The sequence below is a fragment of the Cavia porcellus genome, unplaced genomic scaffold (assembly GCF_034190915.1).
Source record: "Cavia porcellus strain 051 isolate PalLab524CR breed Dunkin Hartley unplaced genomic scaffold, mCavPor4.1 scaffold_12, whole genome shotgun sequence".
NCBI lineage: Eukaryota > Metazoa > Chordata > Mammalia > Rodentia > Caviidae > Cavia > Cavia porcellus.
Window position 1 is genome coordinate 43652912 of NW_026947495.1, and position 15185 is coordinate 43668096.

The window sequence follows — 15185 nt, forward strand, 5'->3', positions numbered from 1 at the left end:
ATACTTATTATGTATGTATAATGTAGTACCATTTACATATACATATAATAATAAATAGTAGTATTAAATTCAGTTGAAATCAGCATAGGAAAAACTATTGATAGAAATCTCTAATTTCTCTTGATGCTTTATATACTATATATTCAAATTGTTTTTATTATGAATTTTATAAATTCATATAAATAGGTGCCAATTTATATGTGTTTATTATGAATTTTCCACTTGATAAGAATGTGCTAGCCTTGGTACTTCTAGTAAGTATATATCTTAACCCAAAGTATATGCTTTATAGTACAAGTGTTCTTAAAATGGAAATAACAAAAAATGTTTTGGTAAATAGTCTAACTTTATCAGCCATGAGCAACTGTTTCTCTGGCTGAGTGTGGTGGTAGCATTACATGCCTGTAATCCCAGAACTTGGGAGGCTCAGGCAGCAGGATTACTTAAAAAGTTCGAGGCTAGCCTTGACAATATATGGTGAGTTGAGGTCAGTTGGAACTACAAAGCAAGACCCTGTTTCAAAAAGTAAAACAAAATAACAAAAATACTGTCCTCCTTTAGATATAATAGGAAGATCCATTTGAAAATTTTTAATATATTAGTACAAATATTTTGTTTTGTTTGAAATTATTATAAATAGCTATTTATTTTGAAATATTTATTAATAAAATATGTACTTACCTTTAATATAAAACTGCATGTTTTCTAGATAAGCATTACTCATTTTGTAAAAATAAAATTCTTTCTTTGGTACATTATTGCAAACATCATATTCTTTCTTTGGTACATTATTGCAGACATCTTACCTGCTACTAAAAATTGAATCCTTAAAAAATATTTTGGAGCATATTCACTAGTTTAGCTCTTTGAAGATGAATATAGTAAATCATAATTCTGTTGAACAAGGACATACCTTAAGATTCTGAAACAATTTACATGTTATCCATTATCTAAACAAGAATATGATGGGCCCACTGTTAACTACTTAAATAATAAATTAATTAAAAATAAATTTAAAAGCTAGAGAGGAAAACAGCCCTAATTATTACTGAATAATAAAGTATTAAAGTCTGTTGAGGAGATATCACTACCATACAGAGGCAATGAAATGTGATAGCCCTAATTATTACTGAATAATAAAGTATTAAAGTCTGTTGAGATATCACTACCATACAGAGGCAATGAAATATTGCTTCTAACATTGCATAAAGACATGTAAATTAACATGTCAATTTTAAAAGAATAATTTAGTACATTTTAAAATATTATACAATTTTTCCTTTTACCAAGTTCTGTTAATACTTTCCACTGACTACTTGAGGAAACACTGTAACACAATGCTGTCATTAGAACTTTTTTGTGCTTCCTGACGTCAGTTAGGGTTACTGATATTTAAGCTTCAAAATCCCAGTAAAAACTATCACAATGCTTGTTTGATACTCTAAAACATGTGCAATGTGTCAATCCATTTGAAAATGAAGTTTATAAGAATGTATATCTGTGATTAGTTTTTTAAAAAACTCATTAATAAAAGACTTATTTTATTCAACTTAATTATCTTAGGGAGTTGAAAAGTAACTAAAATAACCAAAATTAATATTGATAAATTTATTATCTCATTTATCAAAGAAAAATCTACATACAAATCAACTATTAATCATCTTTAACTGAAACAAAAGATGACTCATCCAATTCCTACATTTTATCACAATTTAAATTTTTTTATTAAAGTAACACGAGAAAGAATAAAACCTCAGAATATTTTATTTATTGACCTCGGTATGTGCACATCGTTTATTTTCTAATGCAGTGAAGAAGCAGGAACAAGGAAAATGAGAATCCTCAGTCTCTGCTGAAGTTTCTAAATTTTATGGCAAAAGGTTAATTAATGCACTGGCTCTGTTGCAGCAGCCTGCAGGTAATTTTCATCAGCATAGCTGTAATGTGAACTTTCCTTGTACTTTTAATCTATTACTTGAAGATGTGATCTTTTTTCACATTCGTAAAACCGATAAATCATTCTAGGTTTTGAAGACTTTTTTTCCATTTGATTAACAGAAGTTTGCATACCTAACATGATTAAAATGAGGTTGAAATTTTTAGTTTTCTTAGAAAAATGCTTCCATTAAAATGTCCCTTTTGACAGAATTTTGTAGTCAGTATAATTGGATAGTCACAATTTAGAAAGACAATCATATATCTGCAAATGTAGAGTACCAACTTGAACTTGTGACCTAAATTCAGTTATATTACATTCAAACTACCACTTACAAAGGTTATACTTACCATTTATTGTCAACGTCTCAGCTTTGATATTTCCTTTTTAAATTCATTATTTTGAAATGGGATTTGTTAACACTGAATAATTATATACTAACCTTGAAAACTGTTTTCTTTAGTCAGTCATTTGACACATCAGTAATCAAATTATATAATTTTCATAAACGCATCATATACTCAAAATTATAACCCTCAGATCATAGTAAGGAGATGGTGTCCAAAAAATGCTCTACAGATGTGTTTTATTTGGCCTAGATAGTATGTATTTTGTATCTCCAAAGATTACCAACATTTTTAGAAGATCTCTTTTTATTCAACATCTGGATTTACAGCTACTGAAAAGTCAAATTATCTTCAATTAGCATCATCAGGTATAGTTGAACAGAAAAACTCGTGCAGAAGTCATATGAAAGCTTTGCCCAAGTCCTTATAATTCCTATAATTTTGTCTCTGGGTCTGAAGTAGGTGATTATTTGTCATTTGCATTCATTCTTGTACTAAAGAAATATTTCTTGGCACCTATGTTTCAAACAAAAATGATAGAAATAAATGTATTACAATCAATTGATATTTCATAATTAACTTTGTTTTATTTTGCCTTAAATTTGTGGTCTTTGACTTGGAGGCTACTTCTTCATAGCTAAGTTTGACTTTCATCAAACAAATTAACCTTGTATGTATAAGCATAAACAGTATTTAAAAATAGGCAAATAATACCAAAATTATGCAATAATGCTTATACCCCTCCAAATCAACTAATTTTTACATGTGCAATGAAAATTTAAGATGATATAGTTAGACTTTTATTATTAATGTGATTCCATGTGCAATTATACATGCATACATCTTGATAAACAAGGTACTAGGTTCTGCACATAGTGGATAAAGCAATCTGCTATAAAATTCCACTTTAACTAGAATCGGTTATGTTTCATGAGGAAAAGAGGTCATAGACATGAGAATGAATGTGCAGAAGTAGACTCTGTCTACTACAATGGTGCATGTTTCTGGCTCAAATGCTATTGATGGCTTTAGCCTCTTAATTGGTTCTTGCTAGTGATCCTCAATAAATAGTCATATATTTATTTCCACTTTAATTCATTGCTCATTAAAATAGATTTATTAATTAGAAACCTATTGATAATTTTTGACATTTTTAGTCTTTACATTTCACTTCATGAACTGCTTAACATTTAGTATTACTCGTATTTTTATTATGGGTAATTTTATTCTTAATAATAATAACATGTTAAGTATATTCCTAAAGTAAAAAGTTTTAATTTTTTTCCATTCACTGCAATTATATTGAATCAAAGATACTATTATTGACTAATATCTCTGGTATGTTTTACCTGTTTTTAGGTCCCTTCTTATTAACATTTGTTTGCTTATAATTTTAGCACTTGAAAGGCTGAAGCAAAAATTCCCTTACTTCCAGTCTGGGATACATAGTTATTTCAAAGCAAGTGGTCAGCCTGAATTGCCTTGTCTAAAAAAAAAAAAAAAAAAAAAAAAAAAAAATAGAAAAGCAAAACACATTTGTCAGATCTAAAACACATTTGTCAGATCTAAAACACATTTGTCAGATCTTATACATTTATTTTTCACTTAAATAGAAACAGGGATTTTTAAAGAATATTAAATAAATAAACCTTATATAAAACATCTTGGATGGCAATTTGTGTGCCTACATATCATGAAAAGCTTAGAATATTCACATTATACTCTCTCTGGTATCATTCAGGTGTGAAGTCAGAGAAGAAGAAATGTAACTGTTTTTTGTTAATCAGATTTTATTTCATGATTCTGCACTTGATGAACTACCAACTCTATAACATGGAAAATTATTTTTCCTTCCTTATTTAGCTCATAAACTATTATGAAATAGTAAATTGAACTTTAATTTCTTTCTTGATAAAAGAGCATGTATTATTCCAAAATAAATGTGACAAGTAGCTAAAATTATAAAAAGATATTACTATTGTGTTATGTTTTCATCTAGAGTATTTCTCTTGAGGTATATTTTCCATAGCTTATATTTTGATATATCATTAGAATTTTTCTATGCCATTAAAGTTTTCTCTTTTTGGGGGGGGGGAATCAATAAAAATTTTAATGGTTACTAATGTCTCTACTACTTGGTAACAGTCCTCCTATTTTTTGTAGTCCAAATTAACTCAAGTTAATTTATAATATATTTTTACAAATTATCTTTTTATGTGTTAAAATCGCTTGAGAATTATGTATTTGCATAATATGACATTTATTTTAGCATTCTTATCTCTTGTGAATGTTGAGATTCTGCTTCCTTAAAAAAAATCAATGCTTACTCCAAAGCATAATTTCTCTACTAAGTAAAATAAAGGAATGTTTACATTTTTTTTGTAAAATCTTATGCATTGACAATTTCTTTTTATAGCAATTAATTATTTCTTATTTTTGTTATTTTTTATTTCTATAATCTAACTAAAATATGCTTTTAGAGTTAAAGAAAACAAACATAGATATTAGCTAATTTGTAATACACATATACAATAAGAAATATTAAAAAACCACTTTCAGAGAAAAGTTTATGTTATGAGGAGAACAAGTGCTTTGGGATTTAGCTTTGAATGTTCAACACTCAACACTTTTTCATCTTCATGTTAAAATCTAACATGTGTTAATTTTAAGAGGTGAAAAATATTTCCATGTCAAGTAGAATCTTTGATTTGATTTTTAAAATGGTGTAGTAATATTATATTGTTTTGTTTTGGGATACAATTTGGCAAGATTTGGGATCTTTTGGGATACATTTGGCAAGATTTTCTTTGCTGTCTGTTGAAATGAGAAGAAAACAGGGATTATATAAAAGTTTTCAGAGTAGTGAATTTAGTATTACATGTACATGGTCATTTTTGGTATCACATTTAGTATCACAGCGTGTCACCATATTGGCCAAATCATTGTAAGGCATTTGATTTCAGCAAGCCCCCGCTGTTTGTTTGTTGACTTGAAATCATGAGAAAGGATTCAAACTTGCATCTTCTAAGGCACATCACCCTGAAAAGTAGGATTTTATCCTATTATGAGAACTGTAAAAACAATTTAAAGAGAAAAAAAATAACCCTTCATTAAAAAAAGTCTTTAACCACACAATAAATCATTTAATTTCTAAATTTATGATAAATGGACTTTTAGGAAGCAAAACAAGTCTCTGACTCATGTTAGGCAGAGATTTATATATTGTTTTATGATTTAATAAACACACTGAAATTGTTTGTGTTCATAAACTCTAAGGATCTGAGTAAATTTCTTTTCTCAAAGTCTAAATCATCATGAATACTTAAGTAACAATTTCTTCTCTATATAAAGCTGCATTTTCTTACTGAAACATATTTAAATGACTGTACTAGTGAGCACTATTCCAATGTACATTGAAATTTTAATTATAAAAATCATTAATTGTAATCAAGATTAGATATTCATGAAAATTTTTGTGTCTTTGCCTTCTTTCTCTTTTTTTCTGCTTTCTGTACTCAATGTAAGAGGTCAGGAAAAATAGAAAAGAAATTCACAACATTTAGTTTCGCTTTGATTTCTAAATCTGTTACATACTCAACCAAATGAAGCAACTGTATTTTGTGATTTTAAAAATAGAACAGTATATGGATATGTTAGCCTTTCTCACCTCATTTTTGTGTAAATAAAAATATCCATTCCTATGATTCATTAATTAAAATTTATAATATTTCAGGGATATTATTAAAACAGACCTAAAAAACTAACACTCTAGAAACTGCGTTGTTTAGGTATACTAAATATCAGACTAGACGACTGGTGCATGCTGAAGGAAAAATAGAGAGTAATTAGCAAAGCCTAAAAAATAGAGGTAAGTGTTGAGAAAATACTAATTAAGAGTCAGATTTCTGAAGGTGACAGCTAATGCATATTACCAGTGACCTTATAAAATAACATCAGTAGAAATAGTCTCTGGAAAGGGCACATTTTAGGCAAGAGAAGATAATTCTCAGGTAAATATGCCCACAAAATTTATTATTGAGGTATAATTTAGAACTCATATCGTGGATGCAAAAATAAGTACGTTTAATGGTCTAATATCTTGCAAGGGGAATGAAGAGGAAATGGCATTGATAAGAATCAAAATGTGTCATTGAATGAGTGGAAGAAAAAGCTCTGAGGAAAAAAAGTAATGCAATGGGAGTTACAGGTGAAAAAGATGTCAAGCAAGTGGCTGATGAATTGTGTTAAATGCTTTCAGAGGAAAAGTGAAAGATAGGTTACTGGAGTTCAGAATCAAAGAGGGTCTTTCAGGAAAAAGTTATTTCACAGGAGCATTACCCAACTTCTGGTTAGAAGGTCAAAAGGAGTTGCAGAAGAACATAGAAAGTATCCTTGCAATAAAATTAAAGAGTTCAAAATAGGAATGTGAAACAAATTAAGAACATATGCCCCTACTTTTGATAAGTAGTAAGATAAGAGTGAAGATTTTTTTTTTTTGTTTAGAATGGAACTGAATTGAACAGATCTGCAAGCTCAAGACAGCAATCTAGAAATCAAAGGCATAAAACATACATGCAGTAAATGAGTAAGTGGCTAAAAGTAGCCAGGAGAGAACTGGTTGAGAGTACAATGGGGAGAATGAAGCTACCCCACAGAGAAGAAAAGGAGCAGTTCATTCTTCCTGTGAAACAAAAGGAAAGGGAAGGACATGAGAAAGATACATAATGTATTGATCTAGAGCATAAGGGACTTTGGATTGTGCACATTGCCTGAATCCTGAGGACCCCCCCCCCAGGGAATCCAAATCTTTGAGAGATTATTCTTTGAAAAGTAGAGCAAATTAACAATAAACATAGTTACAAGGATGGTTAAAAGCTTGTGAATTAAGCAGAGAATGAATAATATGCATCACAGTATATTCAATTGGCTTTACCATATTACTTTGCTAGAGAGTATCTGGGTCTTAGTAGCAGAAGTTGATGAAGTTAATCCAGGCACGTAGAAGTGTAGAATTACAGAAAGAAAACTGGATCAGACAAAGCAAAGGCGCTACACTAGTTTTCCACTGACATAACAGATCCTTGGAGAAGGGACAGGAAGAAGGAAGAAAAAAAATCCGGAAGGGTTATTAAAATGAGAATATTAATCAACTAAGGAACCATAACCACCAATGGAGGATGATAAATGACTTTTGATAGCAATGGGAGGGATTAAAGACTGGGAAGCTGTACTCAGAGAAGCACATTTGACTAGTATGATATGAAGTAGCTTTGAAACATTTTGAGATCCAAAATGATGATATGCATATGGGGATCCAAGATTAAGAACCCCAAGGCTTTAGCTTGAATAATAATGTCAAAACCGCAACAAAGATAAATTGCCTAACATCATTAATGGCTTATTATGTGCTGAACACTAAGCTCAATGTTTTACTTTATTAATTCCATTTTTCTTCACCTACTTCCTATGGAGTAGGAAGTGTTAATAGTCAATGTTATGATTATAGCCTATTTTTCAAAATTGAATTGATTGATGACCCTGATACCACATAAACACAACCCTGAAAAACAAATGACCTCAGATTATTCAATTATAATCAAAATTTCCTGTTTTTTTAGACACTCTGAGTATTTAAGATGCACAGAGACATGTAATTAGTTCATAAGGGATACAATATATTTTCCATAACATTGACCATATAGGCATTAAATATTATGAAGCATGGTCTTTAGGCTATGGTAGAGGGCTAATGGGCTTGCAGAAAAAAATTCTTTTGAAAAGCCTCGGTCTTCAGAAAATACAGAATTTTTTGAGGAAATTTTCTTTAGTTTTTTTAAATTACTTTTCATATAAATGAAAGTCATTTTAGTATTCATATTGCTAAATGTAATTTTTTACTATTTTCTCAGACAATATTTATAGGAATTACCAACCTTAATATGAAATATATTGCATGTATTTAAATTAAAATGTGTTAGTACTTTTTCAGTAGGCATATATGTAGATATGCTCTCTGAACTGATCATTAAAATGCATCACTTAACACTATTAAGCATTTGGTTGCATTATGATGGGATAATGGCAGCAATTTTTGTTCATAATTTTATTAAATAGACTCTCCAGCCCTGTAATACTTTGTATTATTATCGCTGTAGAGTTCTAAAACCTTAATCAGGTGAGGTCATGACTACTCCACAATTACCATCTGTTTAGCTTTGTTAGTGTTTCTCATTATACCTCAGAAGGTCAATAATATTGTTCATGAGAGGAACCCAGCGAGCCTATAAGTACTACAACAACTCTGAGGTTTAGCAAGGCTCCTCTACTCCAACTGATGGACCGTTAATTACCTGAGTATAAAACAGTGAGAGCACTAAGAGAAGTAGAGAATTTCATAATACGTTTGATGTCCAAGTATGATATTACATTGTGCTTTTTTCAATGAACTGTTCATTTATTGGAAGGCATGAAAATAACCTTTGGTAAAGGATGATATAATTTCTAGAAAAGTGAAATATTTGTTTTTTAACAATCTCACAGATTACTCAAATTACTATTTCAAATCTGAGCTACTAGATCAACGTTTCTCTTTTTTGGTGATGTATTAGAATCACCTCAGGACTCTATGCAATACCAGTCATTCTCCATTACATGTCAATTAAATCTGAATCTGTGGGAGGTAGTAACCAAATATGAAGATACTTTTTTTTTGATATATCAAATGGTAAAAAGTTTACAAATGTTTCAAATCATTATATTACAATTAACATGCAAAAAAATCATCGTTGCCAGCTTGATTCTATTTGTGGACAACTAGAATTTTCTTTTTTAATATTTGTTTCACATTGCATATAAAGACTTCTCTAGGTTATACATAAAATATTGCTTTTAACTGATGATTTTGTGTGAATTGACTTTTTAAAAAACTTACGCTCTTAATTCTTGAGTCCTATAAGGAAATCTCAAACATAAGACCCAAAAAGGCTTTTATTCCTAGGAAAAAATTTAGAAGCCATGCTGATGGTTCTAAACTTGTCAGTGCCGTCTGGAATGGGTGTTTAATGATAGAGTCAGTTGATTAATCCTGCACTTTTCATTAGATTAACAGAAAAATAAGCAACACAATGTAAAGCTTTTCTGTTTAAATGTATCTGTATAAATATCATTATATTTTTTTCTGTAAAAATTTTATGCCATACAATCCCTTTAGTATTTAAATAATCTATGGATCTTCTCATAGATAAGGCAACTGATGACTTTCCTACACTTTGCATTAAAATGATTTGTACTTATGTGATCAAAGACAAGTGCTAGTTTTTTAACCAGTATATCTGATCAAAGACAGTACAAGAGACAGTAACCTCTTTTCACTAAACTTTCAGAATACATATAGAATTCCCTGTCTTAAATGGCCATTATGTCTGTTGCTTTTCTCTAAGCAAAACATAGACTAATATGAATTGAGTTTTGAAGAAATGTGAAAGTGAACTTTTACATTTTAAAACATCTTACACTTTGGCTTTGGGTTTCTTATTAAAACTTTTTGAGTATTATTTTTTTAGATTTAAAATGTCACATTATTGATACAGTTTCATTAAGCTCCACATTGTTTTCAAAAGATATTCTTTTTTGTTTTTGTTTTTGTTTTTGTTTTTCAACTAGGACCCCTACTATGGCTGGTGGCCTATTTTCTATTGACAGAAACTACTTTGAAGAGATAGGAACTTACGATGCAGGAATGGATATCTGGGGTGGAGAGAATCTTGAAATGTCTTTTAGGGTAACTGAATTTTATTTATTTTCAATTCTGAACATAGTATGCTGTAGATGCACAGAGCAGACCCAGTAATTTACTGTCAAATTATTTTTTGCTAAGTGATGCAATTTACTGATCAGTTTGGTCATTTTAATGCTTAGTTGAAAGCTTTGTAAGAGTCTTATTGCATGCAATATTTGATGATAAACAGTAAATTATAATTCACTACTGGTAGCATGTAACATTTTATATTTTAAAGTTTTCAAGTTTTTTATTCATAGTAAAAATACACAAGTTTTCAGTTGTTTAAATAATGATTTTACTTATTAATGAAATATTTTCCTATAAAATTACCTAATGTTTTTGAATTGAAACTTAGAATTAATTATGTGATGTGAATTACAAGTTCTGCTTGAATTTATTCTCAAATAGTTGTAAGAATAACATATGACATAAATTTCTGGATGATTCTGCAAGTAGCAAAACTTTTCACAACTATAGATATTATTGTTTGATGAATGAGTGTAGGTAATGTAAATGCCTTTGTAAATGTCTTTCCAAGTAAATGAAAATAGAATATGTAACTATGGTATTAGAAATTGGAGTGCTTTAGTATTTTGCTACATTCAAAAATTTAAAATATAGCCAAGCAATTTCCTTTGTGCTATGAAATAGAAAAGAATTTGTGTAGTTTTTTTCTTCAGATCAAATATACAATTATATTTTAAATGAATTAGATAAATATCATTTGTAATATCCTAGAGTTTAAATGTGAAATACTTGAAACAATCCATTATTTTGCTCAAATTAATTATGTAATTAAATTATTAGACTTTATATTAATGAAGTTAAAGAATTATATCTTGTTGCATCTTCACTTACAACAAAGTTTGTTAATATAAATACATAGAATGTGTAAAATTGTTGAAATTTGAGAATATATCAATTTTTAATGCAGGATTTAGTGGATCTTGTGTAAAATGAAGCATATTACAAGCACTATAGACGTTTCTTATACTTAGGTGTTTAAGAAAATTGTTAGTGGAATTTTAATAGAATTTTATTATTTCCACATTTGCTTACATATTTATAGTCTGATATAGCCTTAAAACACACACACACACACACACACACACACACACACAGAGAATTATTTTCTTGTCACCAGGCCCATCTTATATCTTTGCAGAACCTTTTAGGGAATTTGGGGACTCAAATATCTTACTTGGTGAAGTTTTCAAAGTGGAAGAAATATAAGAATATGAAAAAAGAGAAGAAGAAATAATAAATAAATCAGTATATAAAAATGTTTAAATTTCAATTTTACCCATAGACACTATAATGAGATTGATTATTCATTCATCATCCAAAATTTTGGTGGAATTATCTGGGCATACAATTGAAAAACAAAATCAACCTAGCAACACCATTGTCTATTATTCTATTGACTTTTTCTTTTACTTTCCTAAAATTTTCTTTACTTCTTTCTGTTAAACTTCTGCTTTGCCAATAGCCGGTAATTATTTTTATCATATAACTTTCAGGTTAAAAGGATATTCTTGTAACTGACTGAAAACATTTATAAAATAATTTAATGAATTAATCTGATAAGTTAGAAGGGGCTCACTGATCAAGAAGTGTAATAGAGGTATAAATTTATGAAAAAGAAAGATTTAGACTATGGTATGTCATGGAGATATCAAGGAAGGAGAAGAAACAAAGAAGTGATCTCTTAAAAATGGCAGTTTTTATTATGAATTGGTGTTTGTGCTAACTGAAAAATAAAATACATGAATGACTATTTTTCAAGTACATTAAAACATAATTACTTAATTTGTATATTTTAATAAGTAATAAGCCATACATAAGAAAATGTTCGAGACCTCATTTCCCTTTACAATAACTTCATAAATTACTGAAATAAAAAAATATGGTGCATACTTATATTCAGAAAGTTTGAGTTATTGAAGTCTAGGTCAGTAATTTCATGGTAGATAAGGGACAAGCATGCAGGACGGATTTCAGCATTTTAGGTACTGAGCTACAAAGGGTTAAGCACGTTTTAAAATAAACACATATGCTATTGACAAGAACGTGTTGAACTTTACCAAGTTGGTATGAGTTTCTTTTGTCTCTGTCATGTGAGTGTAAGAAAATTACTTAACTGCAACTGAGAAAATATCTTTGTGATGATAATAAAGTCATCATGGTTTTATGGTGGTGCTCTTTGTGGGTACAATGTAAATGAAAAGGATGGACACAGGCGAAGCTTGTCAAACACAGGCATTTTGGCTGGCCTTAAGGAAATTCAAGCAAGACCAAATGAATACTTTGTAAAGCTTTATTTATGACATTATCATTTTATCTTTGATAATTAGGGAAGAGTAGGTACTTAAAGACATTAGAAAATTAGAAAGCAAAGCTATAGATTTAAAAAAAAAAAAGAAAAACTTCTGTCTGTCTTAAGGGATTTCGTTTTTGTGACAAAGGATTGAACACCTTGAAATCTCAGAATGAAATCCTTGGCATATTACAACAGTGAGTTATAATATTTATAATAATTAGTGAATGGAATGCCTGAGCATTGAGCCCAGAATTCTAAAATCAGACGTGCTGCTTTTAACCACTATGTTACTACTTCCTTATCAAGGTTCACCTTTCTTAGTTGAAGAGTCACTAGTGTCTTGAAGAGAAAGGGAGAAGCTAACATTAAAATGGAACCTTCCTCTACATTTCTGAGATGGTTGTAGCTTCTAAAAAGAGATAATATACATCAAGTAACAATGAAAATATATTTAGATAGAACCTAATGCTTCGGAAAACTTAGTTTTAGATATCCCTCCCTATTTCACAGGAGTCACTGAAATAGCATAAACCCTAATAAAACTGTCTAAACATAAATGTTACTTCATATGTAAATATTCTTCAGCTCAATAAATGTTGCAGAAATGCTAATGGACAAAAAGGATTAAACACTATGTCATGAAACATTTTTTAATAAAGGAGCAGGATAATATACAAGAGTATTAAAATATGTTAATATATTACTGATGTGCTAAGAGAAAAATAAAGGGAAAAGAAATATGAAGTGGTATATGTGGAAAGATGTGTAGCAGTGGAAATTTTACATAGAATATCTGAGAAATCAATACTCATGTAAAATAATTGTTGATAAAATAAACTAAGTAAATTATGAGTTACTATAGTAACAATCTGTTGTCAACCCAAGCGTCACTGAATCCATCGCTCATTCATTGCCCCTGAAATTCTTTGTATTTCATAACTAATAATACATGGAGCAGATTAAAACATATCTTCTACGTTTACATAAAGTTAAACTGCCACTTTGAATCATCTGAGTTCATTTAAGTAAAAGGGATTCTCAGGAAACCCACCTCAAGGAATGAAGGGAAGACTAACTATTACAAGTATGGACTGGCAATCAGCCCGGGCTTAGGTTCCAGGTATGGCACTTACTCTCTGAGTAAGTTTGGTAAAAATAGTGTCTCTAAAGCTTTAAGGTGAACAGAGAAGATACAGTATTTCATAATATGTTTCTGGGAAATATTGATTGAAATGATAAATGTGCTAAGTATTCTGACGGAAATCTGTAATGTGCCATAAGTGGAATCTCTTGTAGTGGTTATTGGGCAACTTTGCACACATCAAAACATTCCTGAGTATCAATATCTATGTTTTTAATAATTTGGCCTTAAACATGGTTAATCAAAGCACACACATGCACTGTGTGTGTTACTATGGCTCTCCAGTCTAAACTTCCCTTGTGGATAAAATAAATTACCTTTACAAAAGAACTATTTTTATATTGCCTCATCTTTTCTGACAGTTATTAACATCTAATGCCCTAGAGTGGAAAACATTTTCCTATATTCATCAGTAAGTTTAAATAAAACAACTGTTAATGAAAAAAAAAAACAAAACATTATTTAGAATTGAAATAACAAATACTAGGTTTTTCCCCATCCCTCATACCCATCTTTTATCAGTTTTTTTTTAAAAATGGGCAAAACTGTATGAACTAACAACCAGAAAACATTAGATAGAAGATCCTGAAATCTAGAGGGTCACAGAGGGATGGGAAACAAACAAGAACCCCACAATTTTTTTTCTTTACTGGCTTACGGAGTCTCTAAGCTTCAGAATGAGACAGACGAAACAAGAGCCCAGTGCACTGTATGAGCTGATGAGATGAAAGTGGGTTTGGGGAGACCAAAACAGCTGGAGGTCAGTGAACTATGTACTACAAGAAGAGAAGTACATGGACAGAGAACTCAGGAGATCTGAGAGGATATCTACATGAGTATACAATTGTACATTTACCAGTATATATTATAAGAAAATGACTATAATTTTATAAAAGAATCATCATTGTCTAGTAATCACTCTAGGTAATCAATAGTACCTGTGTTTAATACAGATTGATATTGTAAATATTGGGCAATTACAAAGAAAAAAACTTCTAAATAAACATGTCAGAAAAAACCCTAGTAGTTGTAGTAATATTTTGAATGAAAATGTGAATATAACATAAAAATTTAATGTTACTAAATTAATGATACAGCAATTATAGCAGTAAATACTGTATAACAAATAAACAAAAATGGCATTGTTAGTAATGTCATTTTCTACCTTAAGAAATTATAAAAGAAATCTGTCTAAGAAAAATGAATTAATAAAGAGTAAAGCAGAAGTAAATGAAATATAAAAGAAAATATTAGATAAATGCAGTATAGTTGAAATTGGTTTCCTTGAAATAAATAAGTCTAATCAAATTTAAGCAACATAGAGAGATGGCAAAATTTAGCAGTACTGGGAATGAGAAGGATGACATCATGATAGCATCTGCAGATATTTACAGAGTTGTATAAGAATGTTAGGATAGCATTATGTTTGGAAACTTTTCTCCCTGACAAAATGCACCACTTTCTTTAAAAGACATGGGCCAGCAAACCTTACAGGAAGAATTAAATCAATAAAATAGCTCTATATCTAATAAAGAAAGGGAATTTAAAGCTTAAGAAATTTTTCATAGTGGAAATTCCAAAGACAGATGACTACACTGAAGAATTCTATCAAAGATTTCTGATCAAAGTAAGTTTAGTTCTTCACAAACTCTTCCAGATAA

The 15185-nt window shown here is 29.7% G+C and overlaps 1 protein-coding gene across 5 annotated transcripts in view; it reads left to right on the forward strand.

Moving 5' to 3' along the window:
- The window catches only part of Galnt13 (polypeptide N-acetylgalactosaminyltransferase 13), a 464434-nt gene that overhangs the window by 285120 nt on the left and 164129 nt on the right, over positions 1-15185 (forward strand). For all 5 annotated transcript variants that reach the window (XM_063259105.1, XM_063259107.1, XM_063259108.1 and 2 more), the window contains exon 7: positions 9946-10063. In XM_063259105.1, the coding sequence (XP_063115175.1) occupies positions 9946-10063 (118 nt within the window). The remainder of the gene's footprint in view (positions 1-9945; positions 10064-15185) is intronic.